This window comes from Anser anser (genome assembly GCF_964211835.1).
Source record: "Anser anser genome assembly, chromosome: 23".
Classification (NCBI taxonomy): Eukaryota; Metazoa; Chordata; class Aves; order Anseriformes; family Anatidae; genus Anser; species Anser anser.
The window spans coordinates 1,837,640-1,863,116 of record NC_139744.1 but is presented as its reverse complement, the minus strand read 5'-3'; the positions used below and the strand labels follow the sequence as shown (position 1 = coordinate 1,863,116).

Below are 25,477 nucleotides of genomic sequence, written 5' to 3'. Positions count from 1 at the left end.
TCTCAAACTTCATTCTAAAGGAAAAGTTATTTTTTATAAAAATAACCGTGGTGACTGCTGAAAATGGGTAAATGGGTGCGGTTGAACTTGCTTTGTTTTTCCATTCTTGATTGTCAAAGAAGTAAACTCCAGGTTTCAGAACTATAGCCTGAAGAAAAAACACAATCTGAATCATCCCTTTAGTTTAATTAAAAGAAAAAACCAAGCCCGAGCCCCTGAGATGTACAGCCAGCTCTGTGTGTAAGGAATGTCATCATAATTGGCCTCACCTCTAGGGAGGAGAATCTTTGGAGGGAGGGTGCAGGTTGGGTTTGTCTCCTAACGCCCTATCTTGTGGCTATAAAAGAAGCACCAGGGCAGTGAAGGAGCACGCTTTCCTGCTCTGCACGAAGCTGAGTAGCTCAGACTAGCTCCTTCTGTGCTGCAGCCACATCTACTTTCACCATGCAGAACTCTTGCAGCATTGGTGGCAGCTCTCGCCTTTCCTCAGTCCGAACAGGAGGCTCCTGCCGTGCTCCAAGCATCCACGGAGGAGCTGGTGGCAGGGGTGTCTACATGTCTTCAGCTAAGTACACCTCCTCTGTAGGAGGTGGATATGGTGGTGGCTCATGCGCTGGTTTTGGAGGAGGCTTCGGTGGCTTTGGTGGAGGACCTAGCTTTGGTGGAGGAGCTGGCTTTGGTGGAGGAGCTTGCTTTGGTGGAGGCTCTGGCTTTGGTGGAGGCTCTGGCTTTGGTGGAGGAGCTGGCTTTGGTGGAGGCTCTGGCTTTGGTGGAGGAGCTGGCTTTGGTGGAGGTTTTGACGGTGCCTTTGGTGGTGGCGATGGCCTTCTTTCTGGAAATGAAAAGATAACTATGCAGAATCTGAACGACCGGCTGGCCACGTACCTGCAGAAGGTGCGAGCACTGGAAGCGGCAAATGCAGAATTAGAAGTCAAAATCCGAGACTGGTACCAGAAGGAAGCCCCCACCAGCCCAGCTCGAGACTACAGTAACTACTATAAGATAATTGAAGATCTCCGAGACAAGGTATGACATTCATAAGTACAGGATTTATAAGAATGCATTGGAATTGTGGAACTGCATAGTCCACTTCTTTGAAATCAATTAGAACAATTACAAAATCAATGTTGAATTACCCAAACCCAAATATATTGTGGTTCTGAGCATTCCAGCAGAGAACAGTAACTTTTCTTCATTTAAAATGCAAAGTTTTATCCCGAAAACAAGATAATTTTTTTTGAAATTAAAATGATTGCACAGAAAAATAATAGAACTTGGCAAAATGTGTATAAAATTATCAATATATTTACAGAATAATAAGAGTAAAGAATGTGATAGGTAGGCCTCAAAGTCTGAAAAAATAACTCCCCTGGCTAAAGGTAAGATCAGGTATTGTGAATGTATTTTCTAATTATGTTAAATACAAGCTGACGAGCTTCTCAGTGATCCATCTAGGACTTAAGAACTGGTAAAGAAGGAGAGATGTAAAGGCTCCATACAGAAAGTATGAACTGTCCAGCAAAGGAAAATGTTATCTACTTTCACAGAGATGTACCTGCCCTTTCTTGGGCTACAGTAATGGTATCTCAGTTCTCTGGTTTGCATCTGGAAAATGGAACAGAGTTTGGTATTTTCAGTGTTTCTCTATAAAAGCTTTAAGAAGGACAGGCTGAAGAGCAGCATAACAGTGAAATGGTTATTGCAATCCAGAAAGCAAGTTTCACCAGTGAAGTCTCAACAGAGGTGCATGTCTTCTGCCTTCTTTGATGGTTTACAGCCTGGATAACCACTTACTATGTACTCAGGACCCTGCCATTCCACCATCATTCACAGGAATTGTTTTCTGTATTTCCAATTGCCAGATCCTTGCAGCTACTATTGACAATTCCAGAGTCATTCTGGAGATTGACAATGCCCGGCTGGCTGCAGATGACTTCAGACTGAAGTAAGTTTAGCTGAAGCACATTTGTCTTCTCTCTCCTTTTCTCTCTCTCAAAACAGTTTTCTGAAGTTTAGTGTTACTTCTTATGTAGAAAATAACGTTCTTCAGTCACTGGAGGACACATTTCCAAATTATGGGTAGATGTTTTTCCTTGATAACTTCTGATGAAAAAATTCCTGGCAAAAAAATGATGTGTTGAAGGATGAATCGGGAAAATAAACCTGACAGAACTCAGTACCCAGATTACTGTGCTGTTTATGCAATAAATTATAGCTCATGTCTTAGCTTTTAGTGATGCTCTTAACTATTTTACTAGCCTAAACCACAAGGGAAAAGAAGACAGGCGAAGCTTGGGCTTATCACTTAAAAGGAGGACAGTGGTTGAAGAGACTGGTGTTTGTTTGCAATATCTTTGTGAAAATTTTTAGTGAAATTTAGAAAAGAAAGACAAAGAGTGACTTTGTGCTCCTGCTCATGGACTCAGCAGCACATCAGACACTGCTGAAAAGATGATAAAGATAGTTGTGCAACTGGTTTATCTTCCAGTGATGTATCTGCAGGTTTGGATTTTCTTATCTAGTGTCCAATGCAAGTAATTTCATATGTCATAGTTGGAAGCAGGAAAGAAGATCTTTACTCCCTTTACACTTCCTTTAAAAGTTGCTCCTGTTCCTCCTACATTCAACATAAAATAGTATGGTTTTATGGCTCCACTCTTTCCAATGTTTGTTTCTTTTTAAAACTGCAGATACGAGAATGAGCTGTTCCTTCGCCAGAGCGTAGAGTCTGACATCAACGGCCTGCGCAGGGTCCTGGACGAGCTGACTCTGTCCAGAGCTGACCTGGAGATGCAGATTGAATCGCTGAAGGAGGAGCTGGCCTACCTCAAGAAGAACCACGAGGAGGTGAGAGTTCTCAAGTGGAGAGGAATCCCTTTGGAATTTACATCCTCGGGGAAAAAAAAAAAAATCAAACCAAATCAGAATGACAATATTACAGCCTAATAAGGAGAAAACTGCAATATCAAAGGAATCTGAAGTGTGTCCCAAGAAGCATTTCTCTGATTCCAAACTGTTCAAATCGATGAGTTTCAGAGATTCAGTCTGACATTCATAGGCATCTGACAGGTCACCGAGATAGTTAAGCTGAGAAAAAGACGCATACATATAAGCTACATGTAAATGTGTGTGCGAGAGCATACGGAGAGCAGAAAAGCATGAGAGAGAAAATTTGATAAACGCTTTTATGTGCCCCACCTACGATAAGTAATACTTAAAGTACCACATACCACTGCATCGATTGCTACTGGCAAAAAGTATATGAGAGTATAGAAAATAATTTTTTTTGTGTCCTCTGCCTTCTGTCCATGCAGGAAATGAAAGAGTATTCCAACCAGCTCAGTGGCACAGTCAGCGTAGAAATGGATGCTGCTCCTGGCATCGACCTGACCCGAATCCTCACTGAGATGAGGGAGCAGTACGAAGCTCTGGCTGAGAAGAACCGCAAGGATGCCGAGGCCTGGTTCCTCACTCAGGTATGGAAATGCCAACGAACTGTGAACCAAAGCACTGCCTCACCGTTACTGCCCCAGCAGGTGGGATGGGTCTCCCCCTTCTGAAAATAATTTTTAAAAGCTCAACGTATGTGATTTGTTTCTTTCTTTCAGACTGATGAGCTGAACCGCGAAGTAGCCACTCACACAGAGCAGATACAGACCAGCAAGTCGGAGATCACAGAACTGAGACGCACGCTCCAGGGCCTGGAGATTGAGCTCCAGTCACAGCTGAGCATGGTACGGAGCTGTCCCGAGCACTGCTAGAACGCTCCCCTTCCTCCCTCCCTGTCTTGCCTCCCCTTAGCTTCCCCCTCTGTGGGACACATCTGTATGACAACCTGTTCTCATGTCTTCCTGCTTTAGAAAGCTGGACTGGAAGCCAACCTGCGGGACACGGAAGGCCGGTACTGCGCACAGCTGTCACAAATCCAGAACCTCATCACCAGCGTTGAGGAGCAGCTGAGTGAAATCCGCTGTGACATGGAGCGTCAGAACCAGGAGTACAAAATGCTCATGGACATCAAGAGCCGCCTGGAGCAGGAAATCGCCACGTACCGCCAGCTGCTGGAGACCCAGGACTCCCAGTACGTTACCATTTACAAATCCTGTGATGATTAGATAAGGTTAATAACACAACACGTTGTAAAGCAGTAATTTGTGGTTGTTAAGCCGACTCCAGATTACTAAATCACACTGATTGCACATACAGCCTTCTGAGTGCTGGCAAAACAGATGCCCGGCAAAATCCTGGGAGCTATTACTCAAGCTAAATCTCCAGATCAGTTGTGCTGATGATTTGAAAATATAAATGCAACCGTATTGGCTGCAGTGAAGCGCAGAAGGCCCTAGGCACCATGCGCATGTCTCACATAATCCTCTTGCTGCACAGCAGTAACGGCCTTCGGCCCAGGAAAGTTTGTTCTCAGCTTGTTCTGCCCTGCAAAGCAGCGAGCACCTCACCCACAGCACCAGGAACAACAGGCGTAAGAAACAACCCAGTGAAGAAGCAGCATGAGATCGTGGCTATTGTCATGCAATGTTCCTAAATGAATAAATGCTTTCGGTTGACACATTCAGTGATGGTCTTTAATCAAACTTTTCTTCTTCTCCGCAGGATGACAGGAGTGAACCCCAAGGATGGTAAGAAAAATTTTAATTTAAAGAGGGGCTGAGATATTGACAAAATAGAATTAAATAAGCCCTTTTTTTCCTTGGGATTTCTTCTTATTAATACTGATCACATCCTTTCTGCAACGTTCTTTACCATTTAGAGAGGAAACCATAATACTTTATCTTATTTTATGTGCCTTTTTGAAACCAATAGCTTGCCAAAATGATTCCAGGAACTCCTCATTTGTTTCTAAAATATGGAAATCTCTTAGGGATTCCCAAGTTCCTCTGCTGGTTCATACAACATGCAAAATAGATCCAAACCTGACTTGTGAGGTGCACTCTTCATTTATATCTTTCCCTCCCTTCTTTCGTAATGTGGAAGATTTACTGGGTGCGGACCAGCAGGGAGAGAGGATAAGCTGTAGACATGTAGTTCCACTTCATGTAGTTCATGTAGTTCACTCATGTAGTTCCCTCTTCCGTATGTGAAAAAAAAATCATGTCAGGAAACAAACAAACAAAAAGCATTGCATGGTTCTTTACTGTGTTAGAAGTTCTTTTTTAGCCCCAAGCTTAATTATCTTTTTTTCTCCGACCACAGCATCGTTTGTGAGCAGCACAAGATCTCGCGTGGCTGTGGAAGATGATGGAAAACCTGCTCCTCGGAGATTCTAATAGAGAAATTCGGAGCTCTCTCGTTCCGACACCAGCTGTACCGCACCAGTGACAAGAACCGTGCAGTCCAACCTCTGGCTAATGCTATGAGAAACCTGCTTTTACTTTTGCTAAATGACAAGAACGTAATCCAAAAACGTGCAACAGCTTGATGTCTTTCCTTAAATTTCCTCTCCCTTTTTACATCATGTGGCTCTACAGGTCAGAGATGATGTCCTTGTTTTCTGTCAGTAGCTATAGAGTACCCTTATGGAAAAAACCTACACAATAAAGTTTCTCTCCTGCTTGTGCAAACACATTCAGTCTAATGTCGTTTTTGTATGGTCAGCGTGGCACTGCCATTCGCACAACCACATCCCCTCCCTACCACAGTGCTCCTGGGACCCAGGACAAACGTGCTGAGGTGTGGGTAACTCAGCGGGTAACAGCAGCAAGAACTTTAATAATCGTAGGAAAGGTGATGATGAATGGACAGGGAGAAAGTGCCGTAAGATTCTCCCAGGAATGTGAAGCTACTATGAAGAAATACAATGCTTCAGGTCCTGAAGGTCTTTGTCGTGAATTCAAATTGCACAACCTCTGAAAAAAATACTGTAATGTACGTTCCTGCACTTCCTTCAGCGGGAAGGCAAACGGCCTCAGCCCTTCAGGGAGGACGAGGCGAGCCCCAGGGGACAGGAGCTGGCCCAAGCACTTTGCTGGGACTCAGACGTGAGGCAGAACCTCAGCAGCCTGGGTCACTGCTGTAGCTGTTGTGTTGGCAACCTGTGCAGCTACACCAGTGTCATTTCTGTCATAAAAATATTTAATTTGCTCTTCAATATTTTATTTTTATTTTTACCATGAAAGCACGACCTTTTCTGTGCAAAACCAGGCAGTCTCTAGGCACGGACTGTCACCGAGTTTGTGAAAACAGCTTTGGAAGCCAGGCATCACCATTTTCCATTCACAAAGCTTTAGAAATGGTGCCCTCCCTTCTAGCCCCAGAAAACAACAACAACAGGGGGGCGCACGGTGATCGTCAGAGCAGGTAGGAGGATGCTTCTCCATCTGAAGAAGGAGGATGATTTCCTGTGACATTAAACCCAGATCTTATCAAGGCAGATACACCGCTCCTTTGTAAGGAACATACATCCACCTTTCTAAAACATCAGAGGAAGCGAAATGGAAGGAAACATTTCCCAAATATGTATTTTTAGAGGAAATACTGTGGCTGTTGCGACACACAACCTCTGTGACTATCTCAGTTTCTCATTTCTTGCTCCCTCACCTCCCACCTCCATTCCCAAGGCTGTGGTTCACTTTCCCTGGTGCTGAGACCTGCAGGGCCTCCTGTACGGTGCTGACAGCAAGTCAGACCGCACAACCGCCACAGGGCCCCCGGACAGCCCCTCTTCCTCCAGTGGGGCTCGCTCCCCCCGCAACAAAACGGATTTGCCCCTCCTGCTGCACAGAGCGCTGCAAGCACCCATGCAACCGAAGTGCTAACCCCCAGGCGTCAAACACACACACCTCTCTGGCTGATGCACTTCACCAGCGCAGAGTACCTTCCTTTTTTGTTCCTTCCCGTCTCTTTTTGGTGGTGGGTTTGTGCTGTTGCTCTTCCCTTGGGCTCTGAACACTGCAGCTAAGCACAAGCAGCGCTCAGAGGGGAGCCCAGATGCGGACAGGAGCCTCCCACAGAACCTGTACAGAGCCAGGGAGCCTCACATACCGCTGCCACCGAGGAGCTGTCAGTGCCTTATTTTGTGCTGTCACAATCAATAGCAAGTCCCTGAAAATGTGTTCAAGTTAAGCTCAGTAAAGTCAGCAACTGTCAGTTTTGCTATTGCCTCTCATGGGGGTCAAGTTCTTACAGCCCGACTGTGCCCCGGGGACCCCCAGACTTTGCATTTCAGTAAAAAACTAGCACTGGTCTGTCACGGCTATCCATTTATACCAGCAGCAGTGTAACTCTACTGGAAGATTTATTTGAATTAATTGCTGCTGATACGGAGGATACTGTTACCACTGTTTAGAATTTGTACTTCCAATCTTCAGGTAAGATGCAACAGATCTTTACATCATTTAATACCCTAAAAAAAAACCCTACCAATAAAAGTGTGCACCTTATGGTAACCGTTTCTCCTCATACCTGTGTGTAAATGACTGATTACCCACAGCGCTCACTATCACTTTGGGTCTTCTCTTTCAGTCACCACTGAGCCACTCAGCACATAAGTATTTGTAAGTATCTGAAAAATGTAGCTTTTTCAGATAAGTCTGCTTCCCTAGCAGATAATTCCTCCTATTTGCCTGATTACTGCCTTTCACTATCTTGTAAGTTGTCTCTGATGTCTTTGTTTCCCACATGCAGCTAAGGTAGCTGAAAAGACATTCCTTTAAGGTGGCTTCATGAGTTCTTGAAAGTACCCCGAAGAAAAAAAGCACACTATATATATATATATTCCAGGAGTTGGACTCGATGATCCTTATGGGTCCCTTCCAACTCGGGATATTCTATGATTTTATGATTCTATGTATGTTCAGAGCACACCTAACATACACCAACAAAATCAGGCTCCTAACAAAACGCAGGGCCCCCTGTGTTTTACAAGCAGCTGCCAGGAAATACAGCAAAGCAGCGCGAGTGCACTAACAGCCTGCCCTGGCGGTAACAGCACGTGCCCGACAAGTGGGGGGCTTGGCTGGCAGGACCTCATCAGAGTGATGAGGTCCCATGGTCCCACCTTCAGCTGATGTAAATGGAGCTATGCTGACTGACATCAGCTGGGGCTTTGTCACGAAGCATTTACCTCTACGATGCAGGAGTCAAAATATTCTGCGGATGCTTAAACTGCAGCCTATAAACTCAGTTCGGCTTGCTTTTCGTGGTGCTATTCAGTAAGAGGAGCAGGATTGCCAGCTAAAGCAAGCGGGGGCTGTGTATTCATTCCCCCGTTCCACCAGCTTGGACCTGCCCAGCACCTCCCCAGCTTGCAGGGAGCAGTCCGGATGAAGCAAAGAGAAAACATCATCTCATGGTGCCACCTGCTGACTGTTTTAATTTCTCACTCTGGTCACTGCTTTCATTCTGTGCACTGTAGATTAAATAGCTAAAAACGATCCCCGTAAAAAATCGAGTGGAGAGCTGAGTTTGGTTTTGAATTAAGTATTTTGGTCCTTTCCCTGGATCCTACGGGTGTGTGGTTGATGGCTATCTTTTGCAATTTGAAAAAGCTGAGTTTCAGAGGAGACATTTGCGTGCCAAATTACCGTTGTTTTCACACAGTCACAGAATCACAGAACGGCTTGGGTTGGAAGGGACCTCAAAGACCACCCAGTCCCAACCCCCTGCCATGGCAGGGACACCTCCCACCAGACCAGGTTGCCCAGGGCCTCGTCCAGCCTGGCCTTGAGCACCTCCAGGGATGGGGCAGCCACAGCCTCTCTGGGCAGCCTGTGCCAGTGCCTCACTACCCTTACAGTGAAGAACTCCTCCTAATCTCTAATCTAAATCTCCCCTCTTTCAGTTAAAAACCATTCTCTGGTATTGCCCCGGCCCAGGTGCAGCACCTTGCACTTGGCCTTGTTGCACCTCATCGGGTTCTCACGGGCCCACTTCTCCAGCCTGTCCAGGTCCCCCTGGATGCCATCCCTTCCTTTTGCCCTACGGACTGCACTGCTCAGCCTGGTGTCACCTGCAAACCCGCTGAGGGTGCGGTCGATCCCACTGTCTGTCATTGATAAAGACATGAAACAGCACTGGTGCCAAGGCAGACTGGTTTTGTATTACTTGCCAGGAAAAAGTACAATTTGTTTTGCATGACGGCATGGTATTCTGTGAAACTGTCAGGAAGTAAGACAGAGGCCATTCTGTCTCACACACAGTCACCTCACCAACAGCCAGGTTTTGAATTTCTCTGAGTAATTTCATGTGAAACAAAGGGTTCATTTTATTTCATGTAATATTATGTTCAGCCTGGAGAAGAGCAGGCGCTGGGGAGACCTTATGGTGACCTTCCAGTACCAAAAGGGGCCTCAGGAAAGCTGCGGAGGGACTCTGCCAGGGAGCGCAGCGATAGGACAAGGGGTGATGCCTTAAATTAAAAGAGGGCAGGTTCAGCTTAGACACAGGGAGGAAAATCTTCCCTCAGAGGGGGGTGAGCACTGCCCCAGGCTGCCCCGAGGAGCTGGGGGTGCCCCATCCCTGGCAGTGCCCAAGGCCAGGCTGGATGGGGCTGGGGGCAGCCTGGGCTGCTGGGAGGGGTCATGCCCATGGCAGGGAGGGACTGGGTGGGCCTTAAGGTCCCTTCACACCCAAACCATGCTGTGATTCTGTGATTATACACATACGTGTGATTGTTTTTAATATAGTATTGAGCTTGCTGAACTGCCAGACTAGAAAATTCCATCTGAAATTAATCTCTGGGGAGACGAACTGAGCAGCAGGATACCCGTGGCTCTATTACAGTTTTGTGGCTTTTAAAGTCAGGTCTTCATTTCTGTCTGGTGCTGCAAGCTCTTCTTACCATCAAGCTACAGTGCCAGTACTGAACTGCATGTACCAAACCGCAGCTGTTAATCGCAGCTGTTACCAGAATAGTTTGTCATAGCTATACCTTGTATTTATTGGAAAATAGTATCTTCAATGATTAATTTCCCAAAACAATTAAAAATGTAAGCACTTCTATACAATGAAGTGTATGAGGAATAAGGAGGAATATGTACTCAGTGGAAATGTAACTGGTAAAAAGAAAATCAAGAGCTGCTGAGCAACGCTGACACGGAACCACAAGGAGGAGCTCAAATCCTGCCCAACTCAGTCACCCAGGACTAGGAGGCATCTTTTCCTGCCTCCTCAGGCCAGGATGAAGTGCAGCAATTCTTTATTTCTGAAAAATGTCAACTGAAACTAACCCTGAAAAAAAGACTTCTCCCAGGAGAAGTCTTTCTGTTCTGCACAATCCCTCCAACCCTGCCATTCGGAGCGGGTAACAGGTAGGTAACAAGATCCCATGAAAGAGCTGAGCCTTCACTGCTACGGAGAGAAACAGCCGTACGGCTCCTGCGAGCCCAGCCAGCCCCACACTGCGCCCCAGTTCTTGCTCTGTCTCATCCCTCAGCCGTGCTCTGCAACGTCTGCGAAAGACAGAGGCAAGTCGAGAACCCCAGCTCCTGCCACGGGTACCCTTCGCGATTTATCACCTCCTTACAAGCAGGAGGAATGGGAAAATCATTGCAGAAGCCAGACCTGCCCATTCTGGTTTTGATTTATACAGCTTCAGAAGGTACCTGACACTTTTGAGAAAGCCTGTTTTTGCTTGACTGCCAGGTCAATTTATAGCATTGGTAGCTTTAAATAACCACTTCAATTTTGGGAGTATTGTTACAAACTCATATTCTAAATATTTTCTACAGCTAAAAATACAAATATCTTAATAGCACTCCTATTAGTAACAGCAATAGATTCCTGCACTACTATCTACTACAACAAGACTACTGAAACTGAAATATGACTGCACCTTGAATCATGAAGAAGAATCAGTAGAAAAGACTGCTAAGTATCTAATTCTCGTGTATTTCTATGAGAAATAGGCAGCTGAAAGGAATAGCTGAGCCTGACTCACTTTGGACTGGAGTTTAGCTAAATGATAGAGCTTGGTTAACTTCATTAAAGTCTCATGTCTCACACAGGCTGAAGCTGTTTGGTACGCTAATGACAGCTTGATAGGACATGCTGGGTTTCAGGAGGCACAGACTGCTGTAATTCTAAAGCCTGAGAATTACGACAGAAAAAAAGGGGTTCTGGGAGACCTGTCCCTGCCCTAGCTCTCCATGTGTTCTATAATGGGTGATATTCTTCCCTTCAAAACGGGAAAATATAATGTATTTACTAAAGGGTTAGAAAAAAGTTCGAAGCAGAGCTGATCCAGTTCCACACCTACTGCTTTTAGCCACACCTCACAATTATAATATGAAAAGAGAAGAAAAAAAAAAGAAAAGAAAAGAAAACAAGCAAAAGGAAAACAATCCGGTATGTGGCTGTGATTCCAAATAATAACAACAGTGTGTGCATGCTCATAAATGCTTCAGAATTGACCAAGAGGAAGCACGTTTCGTGATGACACAATCTTGTTGCTGTAGTCATTCATCGAAGGGAACTCCCACAGGAAAAGGCATAAAGCTGCTTAGGGAAGGCTAAGAAGCTGCTCAGTGCTAGTCAGTCAAACATTGGGTTAGATCCATAACTGAGCTAAACATGAGTACCAGCCAAGGCCCTTTTCAATTTTTTTCTGGGTCCCTCAGGGGTAGTTCAGGGTGTGGTTTGGCCCAGCAAGGAACTTCTTACAGACCTTCAGGTGCAGATGGTGGTGCCAGCAGCATACACACCTCTTTCTCCTCTGCCAGACCCCTCTGTCTGGCTGCCGGAGGAGAGGCATCTTGGGGATGCTTCGGCGAGCACCACAGGGAAAGCATCTTCCTGGGTGGGAATGAGAAACAGACCATGCAAAACCTGAATGACCGTTTGGCTGCCTATCTGGACAAGGTCCGTTCCTTAGAAGCAGCCAACGCTCAGCTCGAAAGCTGCATCCTAGAGTGGCACAAGACAAAGTCTCATGGAGAGAGGCATGACTTCAACCAATACGAGCAAAACGTCACTGACATGCAAAGACAGGTAAGTCAGAGCTATAAGAACTATGTCATTCTATGCTCCTTTAAGGAATCTGGGTACTCAGTTATGCTGACGGCTTTCCTTTAAAGAAAATTAAGTAAAACATTTTAAATGTCAGAAATACAAATGAAAGCGGTAGCAGGAGCTGGGCATAAACATTCTTTGCCTCCACAAGGAGCAGAAAGGGGTATAAGAAAGTCTGGAAGGAGACAGAGGGGATTCTGCAAGGACTGATAGTATAAAGAGACTTGTGTGCTGCCAAGTGTTCATTCCTGTACATGAAACTGTGGTTTGAGCAACTATGTCTGGCAGAATTTGATCTTTTAGACTGCACATGTATTCAAGCAAATTAAAAAGCAGGCAAACTGAAGAGACTTCCTTCTCTCATGCACGCTGCCTTTAGACACTCTGTTGCCTTTCGTTTCTTTGATTCTTGTGGCAGCAGACGATGAAACTACAGGAGTTTTGGGTCCTAGGAGTTTATGTAATCAGATGGAAAAATACTTCATTGTAATTAAGGAAATAGCAGTGACAAATTCCTTGTGGATGTTTTCACTATAATTAAAAGCAGAATTTCTGGTTCCCGCCAGTAGTTAATATTAACGTTCAACAGTAACTCTTTCAATCTCCCAAACTCACGTGTCTTCAGATTTAAGCATAATATTAATCTGTATTCATAATGAACATACTTAGCTCTGTAACCATCTCTGTGACTAATCACTGTAATTAACTTTACATAGCCATATGGGGCAAAAAGCAAAGCTATTCCAAATGCGATGGTCTTGTTTTCCCCCCAGTTTTTTAAATATGATGACTTGGCATTCTCAAAACCCTGAGAATTTTTTTTCTAAAGGACTTGGAAATGGTGTTATCCCGCACATTTGCTGACAGAGGTCAGGGACTTAATCAAACTCCCTGCTCACTGCTAAATGTGTTGCCTCCAGGCAGAAGATGAGGCAGTCTGACCACAGGCAATGTGCAAGGAGAGCCAGAATTGTCATCACCTAGTTCTATTTTAAGGATAAAGAAAGGTCATCAGTCTCCAAACCTATCACTTAAGCACTTTTTTTTTTAACTGATCCAGAGATGAATACTTGTTCAGCAAGAACATAATGTGTTCACATTCTGATGGAATTAACAAATCAGAAAGATTTAGGAGGATGACATGACTAAAAACACAATGCTGATTGTAGAAAAGCCCCCCCCCCCCCCCCCCTTTTGAATAGGTTCTACTCAAAATACATTTATTCTAACACTCTCCACTAAAATAGCTACGTGCTGGCTGCAGGCACCGTTAGACTAATGGCCATCGCAGCCAGTCTTAATGTGGTGCTTGTACTGGAGAGGAAGGGCTAATAAAGGATTATTTACGGGGGCCAATTCAGTGATTAACACAAGATTTTCACTTTCTCTATAAATTATTGCAATTAGCACCATGACTGCCAGTAAAATGAGTGAGAATATAGTATCTAATTATTAACCATAATTAAATTAATTGCCCACAAATTAAAAAGGTGAGACTTATTTAGCACCCAAAATGAATTTTAGACAAAATTTAGGAACATATATCCAATAACCCAGAAAGTTTGTGATGTAGTGGCTATCTAAACTTCGACGTGTATAATCATCTGGGTCCTGCATTTGGAAGCACACTCTTCCCTGGGTGAATTCACGATGAATGTGACAGGGCAGCAAGTTGCCTTGCTCCAGCCCCACTCCATTTTCCCCAAAAGTAAAATAGCACCGGTTCTTCAGGCATTCTTGGCTCCATGTTCACATAAATGCCAGTACATTCTGTGGTCATATTCAAGCATCTGGCACTGCTAAAAATCACACTGATTTACAGAGCATTCAAGGAGGCAAGATCCATGCTGTGGACCAAAAGACACATGGCATACTGAGGAACAAGTCAGTGCAGGAAGCCTTCTTGAAAAAAAAATCTGTTTTGAAAAGGAATTTGAGTGCATTTTGTATATAATAATGTGTGGGTTCTTAAATAAGACAACTGTAAATTTGTTGACTGGTATTAGTGATACATCCGTATCCACAATGCATGTAGTGAAGAAATCAGTGTAATTATAAACAGATAAATATCCACGTCTGGAACGCGCTGCTAACTGACATAGCAGCAGTATCATACAACAGTTGGCAAAACATTGACAACTGTAACTCCTCTGTTGGATTCTTTATTCTTTCAGACTGCACAGAGCGTCACAAAACATTTATATATATTTCTATGTGCAGCTGTGTTGCACTGTTATGAAATGGCACAAAGTCAAAGAACTCAAACGGTGCTTTCTCATGGCCTCTCAGTTGTTACCTTCTGTAGTAGAATTTACCATTATCTGAGGACGGGTTCAAGAACTGCCTCTTCTCTGACAACAAATTCCAGGCAGCGACACATTTAGAGTCTTGCTATAGTTCTTTAGCTGGCCTCCATCATGTCCCAGGGCAGTATCTGAGGTGTGCTGCTAATCACTAAGAACGTACAGTTTGTTCTGTCTTAGAGATTAGTTAAAACCTTCCACAGGCACATTCTTTTTTTTTTTTTTTTTTAACTAAGGTAAACTTTTGACACTTCAGGACAATTTTGTCATTTCCTGGTGTGTTTGTGATTCATTTAGGTGGGGGAAGTTTTTCTAAAAAGGGCTGAGAGCTCTCTAAACAGCTAGAGATTTCTCTGTGGCCATAAAGCACCTTGTTTCGGCATGTAAGCATTGAGTGAAGGCAGCTGCAACCATGCATCTCTTTCCTTTCTGGTAGAAAAGGACATGATGTCCCACAATTACTAGTTCCGCCTAATTATGCATGAGGTTCTAGAGTACTTCCAAAGATTCCGAATAGAATACTGAGCTTTTCATATTCAGATCTATAGCTCAAAGCTGCCTCACGTTAACAGGGACTTACAAGTCTTTTCAGCACACCCTGAGTACACTAAATGAAGGATGTGGTGCGCTTTCTCCTTTACCTTTCGGAGCAAATTTCAACATTTCAAACCAAAATCAGAATCACGAATTAACCACTGTATGCTGCTGGAGGTTTCGGTATAAAAAATGCAGGTGAATAATTGACTGGATCATGACAACTGGCCAGTGCTGGTCTCAGAATGACACTCCGTACAACTCCAGACTTAAGCACAAGAGGGGTCCTGTCCTGCTCATGAGTTGCTTCTATCATCATCGTTACACCTCTGCTTCTCAGCACTGATTCAGCAAGGTGTTTATGCACATGCTTATTTCTGAGTATGTGATTAATGCCAGCATTTTAACTGTACTCAGACAGAACAATGTTTCTTACTGAAGTTTGCCCTAAAGATGAACAAGGCTGCTCTTCCGGCAATATTAAACAGAAGCAAAATCAGTACAGAAAGAAGGAGGAAGACAGTGACATTATTCTGTAATATGCCATGAGATTTGTGTATTGTTATCCATATCCTCTGCCTGCCCAGGAATAGTATGATTCCTACTGCTTCATATCCAGGAAAGTAAGACAAAGTAAAAAAAAAAAAAGTAAGATTACGGACAAAAATAGCAGAAACACCTAAGTGAATCCGGAAACTAAGTTTCTTTATCTATACTCCTTAAAACTGAAGTTTAATTTTTCTTTCATACAAGCAGGAGGGAATCTTAAATAGCACAGGCTATTCATTGTCACCATATATATGGCAACACCGAGTCTGTTGGATTCTCTGTTTTGCAGATTGAGGATGGCAAGATCACCAACGCCAGCATCCTTTTACAAATTGATAATGCTAACATGGCATCTGAAGACTTCAGGCTCAAGTAAGATCTTTTTTGGTTTCCTGATTACGTATGAAAGAGAATTAAGCAAAATATTCTTTTTCTTGAAAATCCAGTCTGATGCCAATTTTACTTTAGCTTTCTGGTGATACTGAATAAATAAAACCAATGTGAAACAAAAAAATAATTTTAAAAAAAGGATAAAAAAGGATGTAAAACACACAAATGATTGCTGAACAACCTTGAGTCACCCTGTTTATGATACTTAGTTCAGGTCCTGAAGAGCAGGTTTTACAGCAGACACTTGATACTTGTGACAAAAGGCATTTAAAACCATCATCTGGGAGTACAAATTAACCCTTCTCTGCACCCTACGCTTCCTTAATCCAGCCCAAATCTACTTCCTGCACTTATCACTTCTTCCATCCAGCTCCACAAGAAATACCTGTCCTTCAGCATCTTCTGCTTTGGATTCTCAGTAGTTTTGCCACAGTAAATGGGCCAGTGCTTCCCTGGTTACCAGCGCACAGTTTGACTGTTCAGGACATTGCTGAAAGAGTTTTCAGGCCATTTAAAAAGCTGAAATGCTTGGACTGAGAACTTCCAGGTAGATTTTTGCCCAGGAAAGGAATTTACATTTCTGTAAATCAGGCTTCTTAGGAATCATGAAGATCTTGTCTTTTTTTTTGATAGATGTGATCAGCTATTGAAAATCTCACGGCTTTTGATAGCATTGTAATAAATGTACAGACTCAGAGCACTCCATTCCCAAAGCTTTCATAACTTGGTGAATGTTAAAAAGGAAAAATAAAAGAGAAAACAACTAGTCCATTCCATAGAGGAGCTGTGACAAGGAAAAAGAAAAGGAAAAAAAAAAAGCAATAACGAAACATATCTACTTTTTAAGACTGTTCAAGAATTTATCAAAGAACTTATTTTAGAAACAGAATCTGTTTCCTCAGTTTTTTGTTCTCTCTAGTTCCCCTCTTGGAGGACTTAAGCACGTCTACTTCTCTGTGGTACTACTTATACACAAGGCAGTTTGATCTCAGGCTTTCTCTTCTTCCCGATAAAGGTACGAAGCCGAGAAGACTCGCAGGCAGGGAGTGCAGTGTGATGTTGAGAACTTGCGTAAGGAGCTCGACGGCCTGACCATTGTTACAACAGATCTGGAAATGGAAATTGAAGGCTTGCGAGAAGAGCACATCCTCAGGAGGAAAGACCATGAGGAGGTAGAAAAAGTTACACTATCATACAAATCTTTGCTACTGTGTAATTAACTTTGAGTAAGATCCACAATCTATAAATGGGATTGATGATTCAGAACCCAACCATGTTTCTGACAGAGCCAACGAGAGTCGGATGAGGCACGAAGTATGTGTGCTACTTTACCAACTAAACCAGGATTTCAGGAAGGATAACAGATTGCTGTATTTCTCCCAGACGCTTTTCTAGTCAGCTACTCATTTGTCGCACGCAGCTAATAATAACTGCCATATTTGACAGAAATGTTCTCAGAAATACCTAGATCTACGTACACAGAAATTTCACGTAAACAGGAAGCGTTACTGGTTGCTGCGGAGTTTTTCAGACCGCAGCCTTTCCCCTCACCTCGGGATATATCATTTCACAGAGTCACGGAGCGGTTGAGATGGAAGGGACCTCTCGGGGTCATCTTGCCCAACCCTCCGGCTCAAGCAGGGTTCCCTAGAGCAGGCTGACCCGAACTAAACAGATCTTAAATTCACAAGGGATCAAAATTGAAAAGATTGGTTAGTGAAGCCACGTGAGACTACTTATTCTTGTAAAACTCTAAGCATAATTAATTAGATATCACTCACTCCCTGTCAAAAAACGTGCTGCTGTCTTAATTCAGAGCTATACCAGAGTAGTCTCTGTTATTCCCCCTTATGTAATACCACTGCGGGACAACATGCTGCTTTCATTTTGCTTGATCTGGTGTTGCTTTCAGTTAATATCTAATACAGAACCAAAGACCCTACTCACTACCTGTGGGTTACTATAAAGAAGAATAGAAACACAAGGGTTACAAAGCAGCAGGTGAAACTTCCTTTGGCTGGTCCCCTTATGGCGCAGGATACAAACTAAACAGCTGTCATGGAACAGTTTTGGGAATCAAGGCAGCCAACAGAGACATCAGCATGTCCAGCTGATCTACATTGCAGAGGCCGTGATGTCATACCCAAAATGCTGCTTTGCCTGGACGCTTTTGAAAATGGTACCTAGCACATAAGATTGTGCTACAGCAAAAGGAATGTTACCGTACCTGCTCGACTTGTCCCGTAATTATGTTGTTTACACAGTAATTATATGTTTTAATCCAATTATTCCTTTAACAATTACATAGAACTTTTATATTACTCTCCTGTAAACTTAGTTATAGTTCCATAAATATTAACATACAGGGTAAGAAAGATGAAATTACTGTTAGATTTTCATGAAAAGTTCTAGGCTCATAATAGACAAATAAACTAAAAATCTCAGTGCTTCTTCATTAAATATATATCTTCCAAAAACATTATTTGAAAAGATCTTCTGCAATGTTTTTTATTGAGCTCTCTAGCACAGATCTGCCATGGAAGCAGGTATCAGTCACTGGTTTAAGTCATGTCACACTATGATCCATATATACATTTTCAAAATAGTGTTAACTAATCTATATAACAAACTATTATAATGAAAAAAAATATTGTGGGTATTTTGAGAGGATGGAACTGAAGGAGACAAGACAGGGACAAAAACTGTTTCCCTTTTCATGAACAAGTTTGCTTGTTTCATCTGCTATCAACAGGATATGGAAGCAAATCGCTCATCACAGGACTTCAAAGTCAATGTAAAAGTAAATGCACCACCTCCTGAAGACCTAGCCAAGATTCTAGCAGAAATAAGACAAGATTATGAAGCCATAATTGAAAAGAATCGTCAAAGCCTCGACAGTTGGTACAAAGAACTGGTAACAGCTCTTTCCTGTTCATTTCAAAGACCCCTGTTGCTGTACCTGACTGCCAGAATCAGTAAACTTTTCTCTTGTTTTGCTCCGCAGAGCTCAGCTGCGTCTCTGGCAGCAGTCCCTAATCCAGAAGAGATACAGAGCAGTGAGAACGAGATCAAGGATCTAACCCGTACTTTACAGTCCCTGGACATTGAGCTGCAGGCACAGATGAGTAAGGTATCTACTGCAGACATCTCTGGCTGGCCACTGTTACATCATAAATTCATAGGACCTGCCTTGGACCAATTCTTTGCTTAAATCATGCCTAGCGTAATTTTCTTGTAGTTATTAAAGTGTAAGTGAAATTGGAATTTGGACCATACTTGACTTTGCCAGAACATGGAAAGTAGATTCAGCAACCATCACCAAAACATGGAAAATGTCTCACAACAATATATGGGGAGAAGAAAAAGAAAATACAGGAGAACTGACTCCATGATCTAAAAAGAAGACAGATAATATAAATTTCATATTTACAAACCCTGTTATAGCACATGAAATATCTAAACTGTGAAAAATACAGCTAAACTGTGAAAAATACAGCTTTAATAAAAATTCAGCTTTTGTAGAGGTGAAAGTTCACATATCCATGTCTTGGAGACTTTGAAGCAATCCTGTACAGCAAAAGCAGGAACTGACAAAAAAGTCAGCAACAGGAGCAACAGCTTTTGAGAATAAGCATTATGGCAGGGACAAATTACTCAGTTTTTGCCTTTCATTATGCACACACAACACAGCTTCATGATTCTGCTGTTTTCACGTGAATAGTCATGCAAGTGCATAAGTGTTTAGATGACCACAACCTGCATTTTGTAATCTCCTGGCCAGGGACCAAATTTGCTGGTATTTCTGCATTATACCTGCTACATAAATAATAATCATAGAATTGTTATCTGCTGTCAGAAACACATGCTGGAAGACACCTTGGCTGACACCCGGAATTACTATGCTGTTGCACTTCAAAACATGCAGCAGGTCATCTCCAAATGTGAGGAAGAGCTAAGCCAGCTTCGTCATGACATCAAGCAGCAAAATAACCAATACAAAGTTCTTCTTGGGATTAAAACACGCCTGGAGAAGGAAATTTCCACTTACCGCCTGCTGCTGGAAGGGAATGTAGACGGGTAAGGCAAAGCTGCCCTGACTGGAATAGATGAGAAGAGAGTTCTTGTTTTCAGCTTATTTATTTGTTTGTTTATGTTTAATCAAAGCTTGTGAGTTCCATACTACATGAAGGGCTGGTATTTTAATTTGACGGATCTTAATACAAAGCTTGAGCCATTTAATATAAGGAGAAACTTGAATCTGTGTAATCTGGATTACCTAAATTAATATAACAATATATTTTTAAAAATAATTTCTACATTCCCACAGCATGCCTCTGTCCGCTGAGGAAAAAAATGCCAATTTCAGTAAAACTCAGTCATTTCCAATCTTCAAGACAAGTTCTAGATCAAAACGAAGCCCAGAGTCAAGTGCAGCTGAGTTCTGCTCAGCCACCTGCAGCTACAAGAACCAGCACACAAACCCGCACAGCATGGCCCTGTGTAGAGGGGCTGCTTGGCTTCCCCATCTTTTTTTTTTCTTTTTTCTGAATCTCTGCATTCAGAAATCTCTGGGCCTCTCTATTCTTTGTTCTCCCATCTGATACACAGAGCATGGCTTATTTACACAAAATAGAAAAAGGAAGGTTAACAATAACTGGGCACCTCCGGAGCCAGGGCAGTGGGGCACCAAGTACAGGGCTGGGCATCAGGAACCAGGCTGGGACCTGAGCAGCTCAGAACATCCGGGGAGCAATGTGCCTGTCCTTAACAGAAGTGATACTGAATGCACAAGGGAACAGCTTCAGCTGAGGGCATCTGTACCTACGACTAATGAAAAGTTCGTATACTACAAAAAGTCCCTTCTTATTTTTTTTTGTTTTCATCTCTTTTCATATTGGTATGAGGCCTCCTTAGAATCGGTGACTTGAAGGGGATGAATAACTTCTTGAGATGAGTATATTCATCACTTTGTCTGTTTCATTTTCTTTACAGGAAAACAAAAAAATCTGAATTGAAAGCTAAAGGTAAAAGTCCCGTATTTTGTTCTCTATAGTAGTTTTTAATTATTGTCATTTCCAATCAAATTTTACTCAGAATAATTTTCATCTTAAGGAGCTATGAAAGGTTTGCATTGCAATTAATTCTCATGTAGGCCACATTTGAGAATAATTTCAGTGATTCATCTGCGAAGGACTGCACTTCAGAGCCCATTCTGCTGCGTCTGCCTGCTCACGGGCTGCTCTTCACACTGACCGCTGCCAGTGAAGCACGCTGTCCAGAGCTCAGACTCGAGCCTAAAGCTTTCATGGTATATGAGGAGGCAGAGACTCCATTTGGTGACTAAAACAGTCTTAGGACTTGAGAGCAAACAAAATCTGCATGTCTGGAAACTCATATTCTGGTATGAGCATGACCTACAGACATGCAGGTTAATTTGCTCTGAAGTTAGATTTGCATTGGCTGGGATGCCGCTTTATTATTCATTTGCCCTGACCTGGACAAGGCCCGGGGTGACTTTGTTAACATTTCACAAAGAGCAGTAAGTATTGACTTAAAGGGAAACATGTAAAGATAAATCAGTTGAGGAGGCAGCTGGTAAATTACTGTAAATGAAGTTTTCCCTGCATCATCTCTTCTCAGCATTGCTTCTTGTATAATTAGCCTTTCATTTTCTTTCAGAATACGCCGGGCTGACCAATCGAAAGATCAAAGCAATTGTGCACGACAGTGTGAACGGGCAGGTGGTATCCTCCACCGTCAACGAGATCCACCAGCAAGCATGAAGCAAGAAGTCCTGCCAGCTCCTGGCTCCCCCGGCGGGCTAACGCGCAGCCTCTGAGAACTCCCCTGCGCAACTCGTGCTGTGTGTTGGTCTCGGTGTGTGTGAAAAGGGGATACCGTAGTGAGCTCACTCCTAAGCTGACCTGCAGCCTACTGCTGAAAAGTGCCACGCAGAGCTAGGTAGAACTGATATGTTAAAGGGCTTCTAGTCACCACAACGCTGAAGACAAACTACTCAATGGAAATGACTGTCTGAGTTGGTAATATATGTATTATGCACATCTCACCGGGGCATGAATCTCCATCTGTGGTTCATTTATTGCTCTGCAAATTAACTATAATTTAACGTGAATAATCTCTTAACTTCAGTCTTATGTCTCTTATCATATACCTCACTGTTGCCAATAAACCTTTTTCCATTACTTGTACTGGTCATTGGTATTTCTGATTTTGCTTTTTTTAAGTATGCACCAGCCCCAAATGGCAGTGCTATTGACGCAGGTCCAAAAGACTGCAAAAGCCTCATTGTTTCAGCGAGTATGAAAGTGGAAGGACACAAATAAGAACAAAAGCCGTGACGCAAGCTACAGGTGATATTTATATAAGCAAAGCTATCAGACTTCCTTACATAAAACTTTTGGTTTGCACCATTTAAAACAGGGTTATCAGCAGTACTGTTGTAAAGCGCACTTTACGAAAATATTCATCCTGGAAACAATCATTTATTCTTCAGCGTTAGAGAAATTTTCTTCAACTATCTTTATGCGTTTTCTTTCAGACTCTAAGTACTTTTGCAGCCACTCTCATACATTCTCAGTGACCTATTTAATTCAAAACACCATTTCAGCAATTTGCTTTCATATTAATGCTCCTCGGTTTTGTTGACGGGTTCTGCAGTCAGGACAGACTGGTATATGCAGTGCATACCATGCTGCCAGTGCTGGAAGGGGACAGGCCCGAGTTCGTTAGCCAAACCCACTCTTCCCCTTTCTCACGTCAGCACAGTCACCAACAGGAGACCCTAGCAGCAATATGAAAATTTCCAGAGATACACAACACTAAAAACTAAGGAAGAAAAAAACCCACAGTATTATTAGGACTGTTTAGACAATGAAGGCCGGAGAGCAGAACTAAGAGAGCCGAAATGGAGCCCCAAGAGTGTCTGTACGGATTTGCATTCCAAAGTCTGCATATAAAACAGTATGTTCTGGGCAGTCTCATATTCAAGAGTGAAATTGCCATTGTACTCTTTCATACCTACTCATAAGGGACCTTCATAAAGGATTCTTGCTACCAGTTTTGCTTTGAAACAAGGCTCACAAAAGAAAGCAAAAATTTCAAAGAAAATGCAGATTTAAAATAAACAAAGTCCATCTCTACAACACAAAGCACTCTTACTGGCATGTTAGGACCAGTTCACGATCCCCCCCTTGTCCCTCCTTCCCCCACTCTCCACCCTTGTTGCACAAAGAGATCCCGAAAGCATTGAATGGATTACCTAATGGTTTCTTTAAATTGGGTAAAACTTGTAATACAGGACTGGTAACTCTTGGCTAATTAACAATGTCCTTCCTTATGGCTTACCAGATCCAACAAGCCAGACCTGGTGTTTGTAGCATCTGGACAAATTGTGCCTAGGTCTTCTTGTCCGATTTTCTGTGCTATTTAGAGATATATTTAGTTATCAAATTTACAGAGCATATCGGCATTGCTGTGACACAAGTAATTATAAAAACTTCTAAGTGGTTCCTTACTTCTAAATCAAAGCAAAGGATCTGTCCTGTACTAGGTTTTGATTGTGCTAAACTACAAGGAATGAATAAAGAAAACTCAGTAATTGCAGGCTTTTACAGAACAAGCCTGTTTTTATTTCACATTCTCGTGCAGTGCGTTGGCTTTGCTCTGCCCGAGCATCCTCCCATGCAGAAGTGAGAGATGCACTCCCTGCACGCCTGTGCTAAGCGTGGCTGTGGTGTAAACATCACTGGCAGAGGTGTAAAGCAGAATTCCCCTTCCACCCCACTGCTCTGAAGATTTTAACCTTCTCTAACAGCTATGTCACTGCAGCCTGTAATGGTCAGAGCGGTGTGGTTCATTACGCTGGCCTCACAGTTCACGCAGTTTGCCAACATCATCACACGTCGGTGACTCTAATGCACCCATTCAGACTGCTTTTAATAATTTAAGTAAACCAATTAGTCCTGAAACACATAAATATTAGTCACACTACACTCAATTTTCTAAATGAAGGCAGGTATTCTATGTCAAAAAATGCTTATTCCTGGACATTTCTCATGTCTTTACAAAACTGCGTTTCACTGCAGATTTCTTTCTGTTGGACAGCTAACGAATTATACTGTGTCACTGGCCACGTGCTGCCCTATCTCTGGTGGTTATTCATTATTTCTGAATTTTCGTTCTGTGCCCTGAATAATAAATAATGATTCTAATATCCACCTCTTACATGCACTGTTCACATTCTCACAACACACTGAGAGATGAAGTTAGGGCGATAATGAGCGGGATGGTATTATCATTCCCATTTTATTGCTTGAGAAATTGGAAAAAGAGATGACACAACTTGCTCAAGGCTGCAAAGAAAGTCACTGATAGAGACTAAATTAGAATTCGTCACTTCACAGCTTCTACTTACCTCAGCTATTAGATAATTCGACTTCCGCAAAGAGCCACTCTCAGTTCCAGCAACCCTTCTGTACCTGATCACGCTGGAGAGATAATCTGACTGATTCATTTCAAGGGTGCACTGCTGGTCAAGACCCCGCACCTAATTTGATCACGTTCTTCAATTTACATGAGTCAGTAGCCCTACTAAAATTACTCGTGTGAAAAACATTATGACAGTGTGGGTTTGCTGATTTTGTAGTATTTGGGACATTCTAAAAACAAGATGCCACGTGCTTCTTTCTCTAAGTCTCACATCAGCGTCCTGAAGGAAAGGAAATCCTCACGATTGCTTTATTATTTTAAATTATATTGTTATTTTATTGTACTAAAACTGTTTGAACAGTCTGCTAGCTGGAGTTTATCAGTGTTAGACGTACACAGAAGTGCTGTTTCAGTATCAAGGAAGTGACTGACCCAGGCCCAAAGGAAACTGCCATTTTTTTGATTTGAAGTATCGTAAAAAATAGCACACTCAGAATGAATACCCACAGATAATACTCCATAGAAGGATTGGAGAGTAGAAAACTATCACTCGGAGAGAATGTAATTTCTAAGTCTAAGAGAATGAGGTAACAATACTTCTGCAAACTGACAAGACAGAGGAACTTAGAGTCTATAAAAGGAGGCTGAAACCATCAGCATTCTCAAAACACTTCTTGTAGTTTCACCTGCCATTTAAGGAAGTCCTGCACTAAATAATCCTCCAGCGTGATTTATAACAGACTTGAATGCACTCCAGAAGGTGTTATGAGTCACAGCTCATTTCACTTGTAGAAATGTTAAAACTTATTAAGGTGTATTACAATATGCAGCTTTGGTAAGTGAATTGTTGATCCTCTGGAAGAAGTTTGCAATGAGGTAATGCAGTAATGGTTTGTGCTATTAATCACACATTCTTTCTGGTGATGTGGCCACACATTGGCAGGTTTGTTTCTTATTTATGAGCAAGAAACTTCTCGCGAATGCAAAATTTTGCTTTGTACCTGCCTTGTTAATACAGATGGAAAATTAAGCCAGTCATTTCAGTAAGAGAAGAAAACAAAATCTAGCATTTACAACACTGCTAAAAACACTGTTTGCATACTATTATTGAAGCACAGAGAATAGGTGGAAGAGCCAGTAAAGCATTTCACAATGTCCACACCCTGACCTATAAAGGTGTCTAAACTTCTGCTGTGAGATGCCTGTTCCCGTGTATGAATCACGTAGAAAAAGGAAGAATCTATGAACAGGAAAGCGAGTAAAGAATAATGCTTGAGAGGCTTGCACCC

At 42.6% G+C, this 25,477-nt stretch overlaps 2 protein-coding genes across 2 annotated transcripts; both read left to right on the top strand.

The window, feature by feature from the left end:
• Positions 1-364: 364 nt before the first annotated feature.
• On the top strand, positions 365-5,583 carry LOC310885611 (keratin, type I cytoskeletal 19-like). The gene is made up of 8 exons (XM_083809175.1): positions 365-1,026; positions 1,863-1,945; positions 2,691-2,847; positions 3,315-3,476; positions 3,609-3,734; positions 3,861-4,081; positions 4,612-4,637; positions 5,212-5,583. Exons 1-8 carry the CDS (start codon positions 445-447, stop codon positions 5,283-5,285), a joined length of 1,431 nt encoding a protein of 476 aa, XP_083665301.1. The 5' UTR covers positions 365-444; the 3' UTR covers positions 5,286-5,583.
• A 5,711-nt stretch (positions 5,584-11,294) lies between these two features.
• On the top strand, positions 11,295-21,943 carry KRT23 (keratin 23). Its single transcript, XM_083809198.1, has 8 exons — positions 11,295-11,943; positions 15,640-15,722; positions 16,756-16,912; positions 18,493-18,654; positions 18,745-18,870; positions 19,597-19,817; positions 20,733-20,764; positions 21,420-21,943. Exons 1-8 carry the CDS (start codon positions 11,527-11,529, stop codon positions 21,521-21,523), a joined length of 1,302 nt encoding a protein of 433 aa, XP_083665324.1. The 5' UTR covers positions 11,295-11,526; the 3' UTR covers positions 21,524-21,943.
• The last annotated feature ends 3,534 nt before the right edge of the window (positions 21,944-25,477 follow it).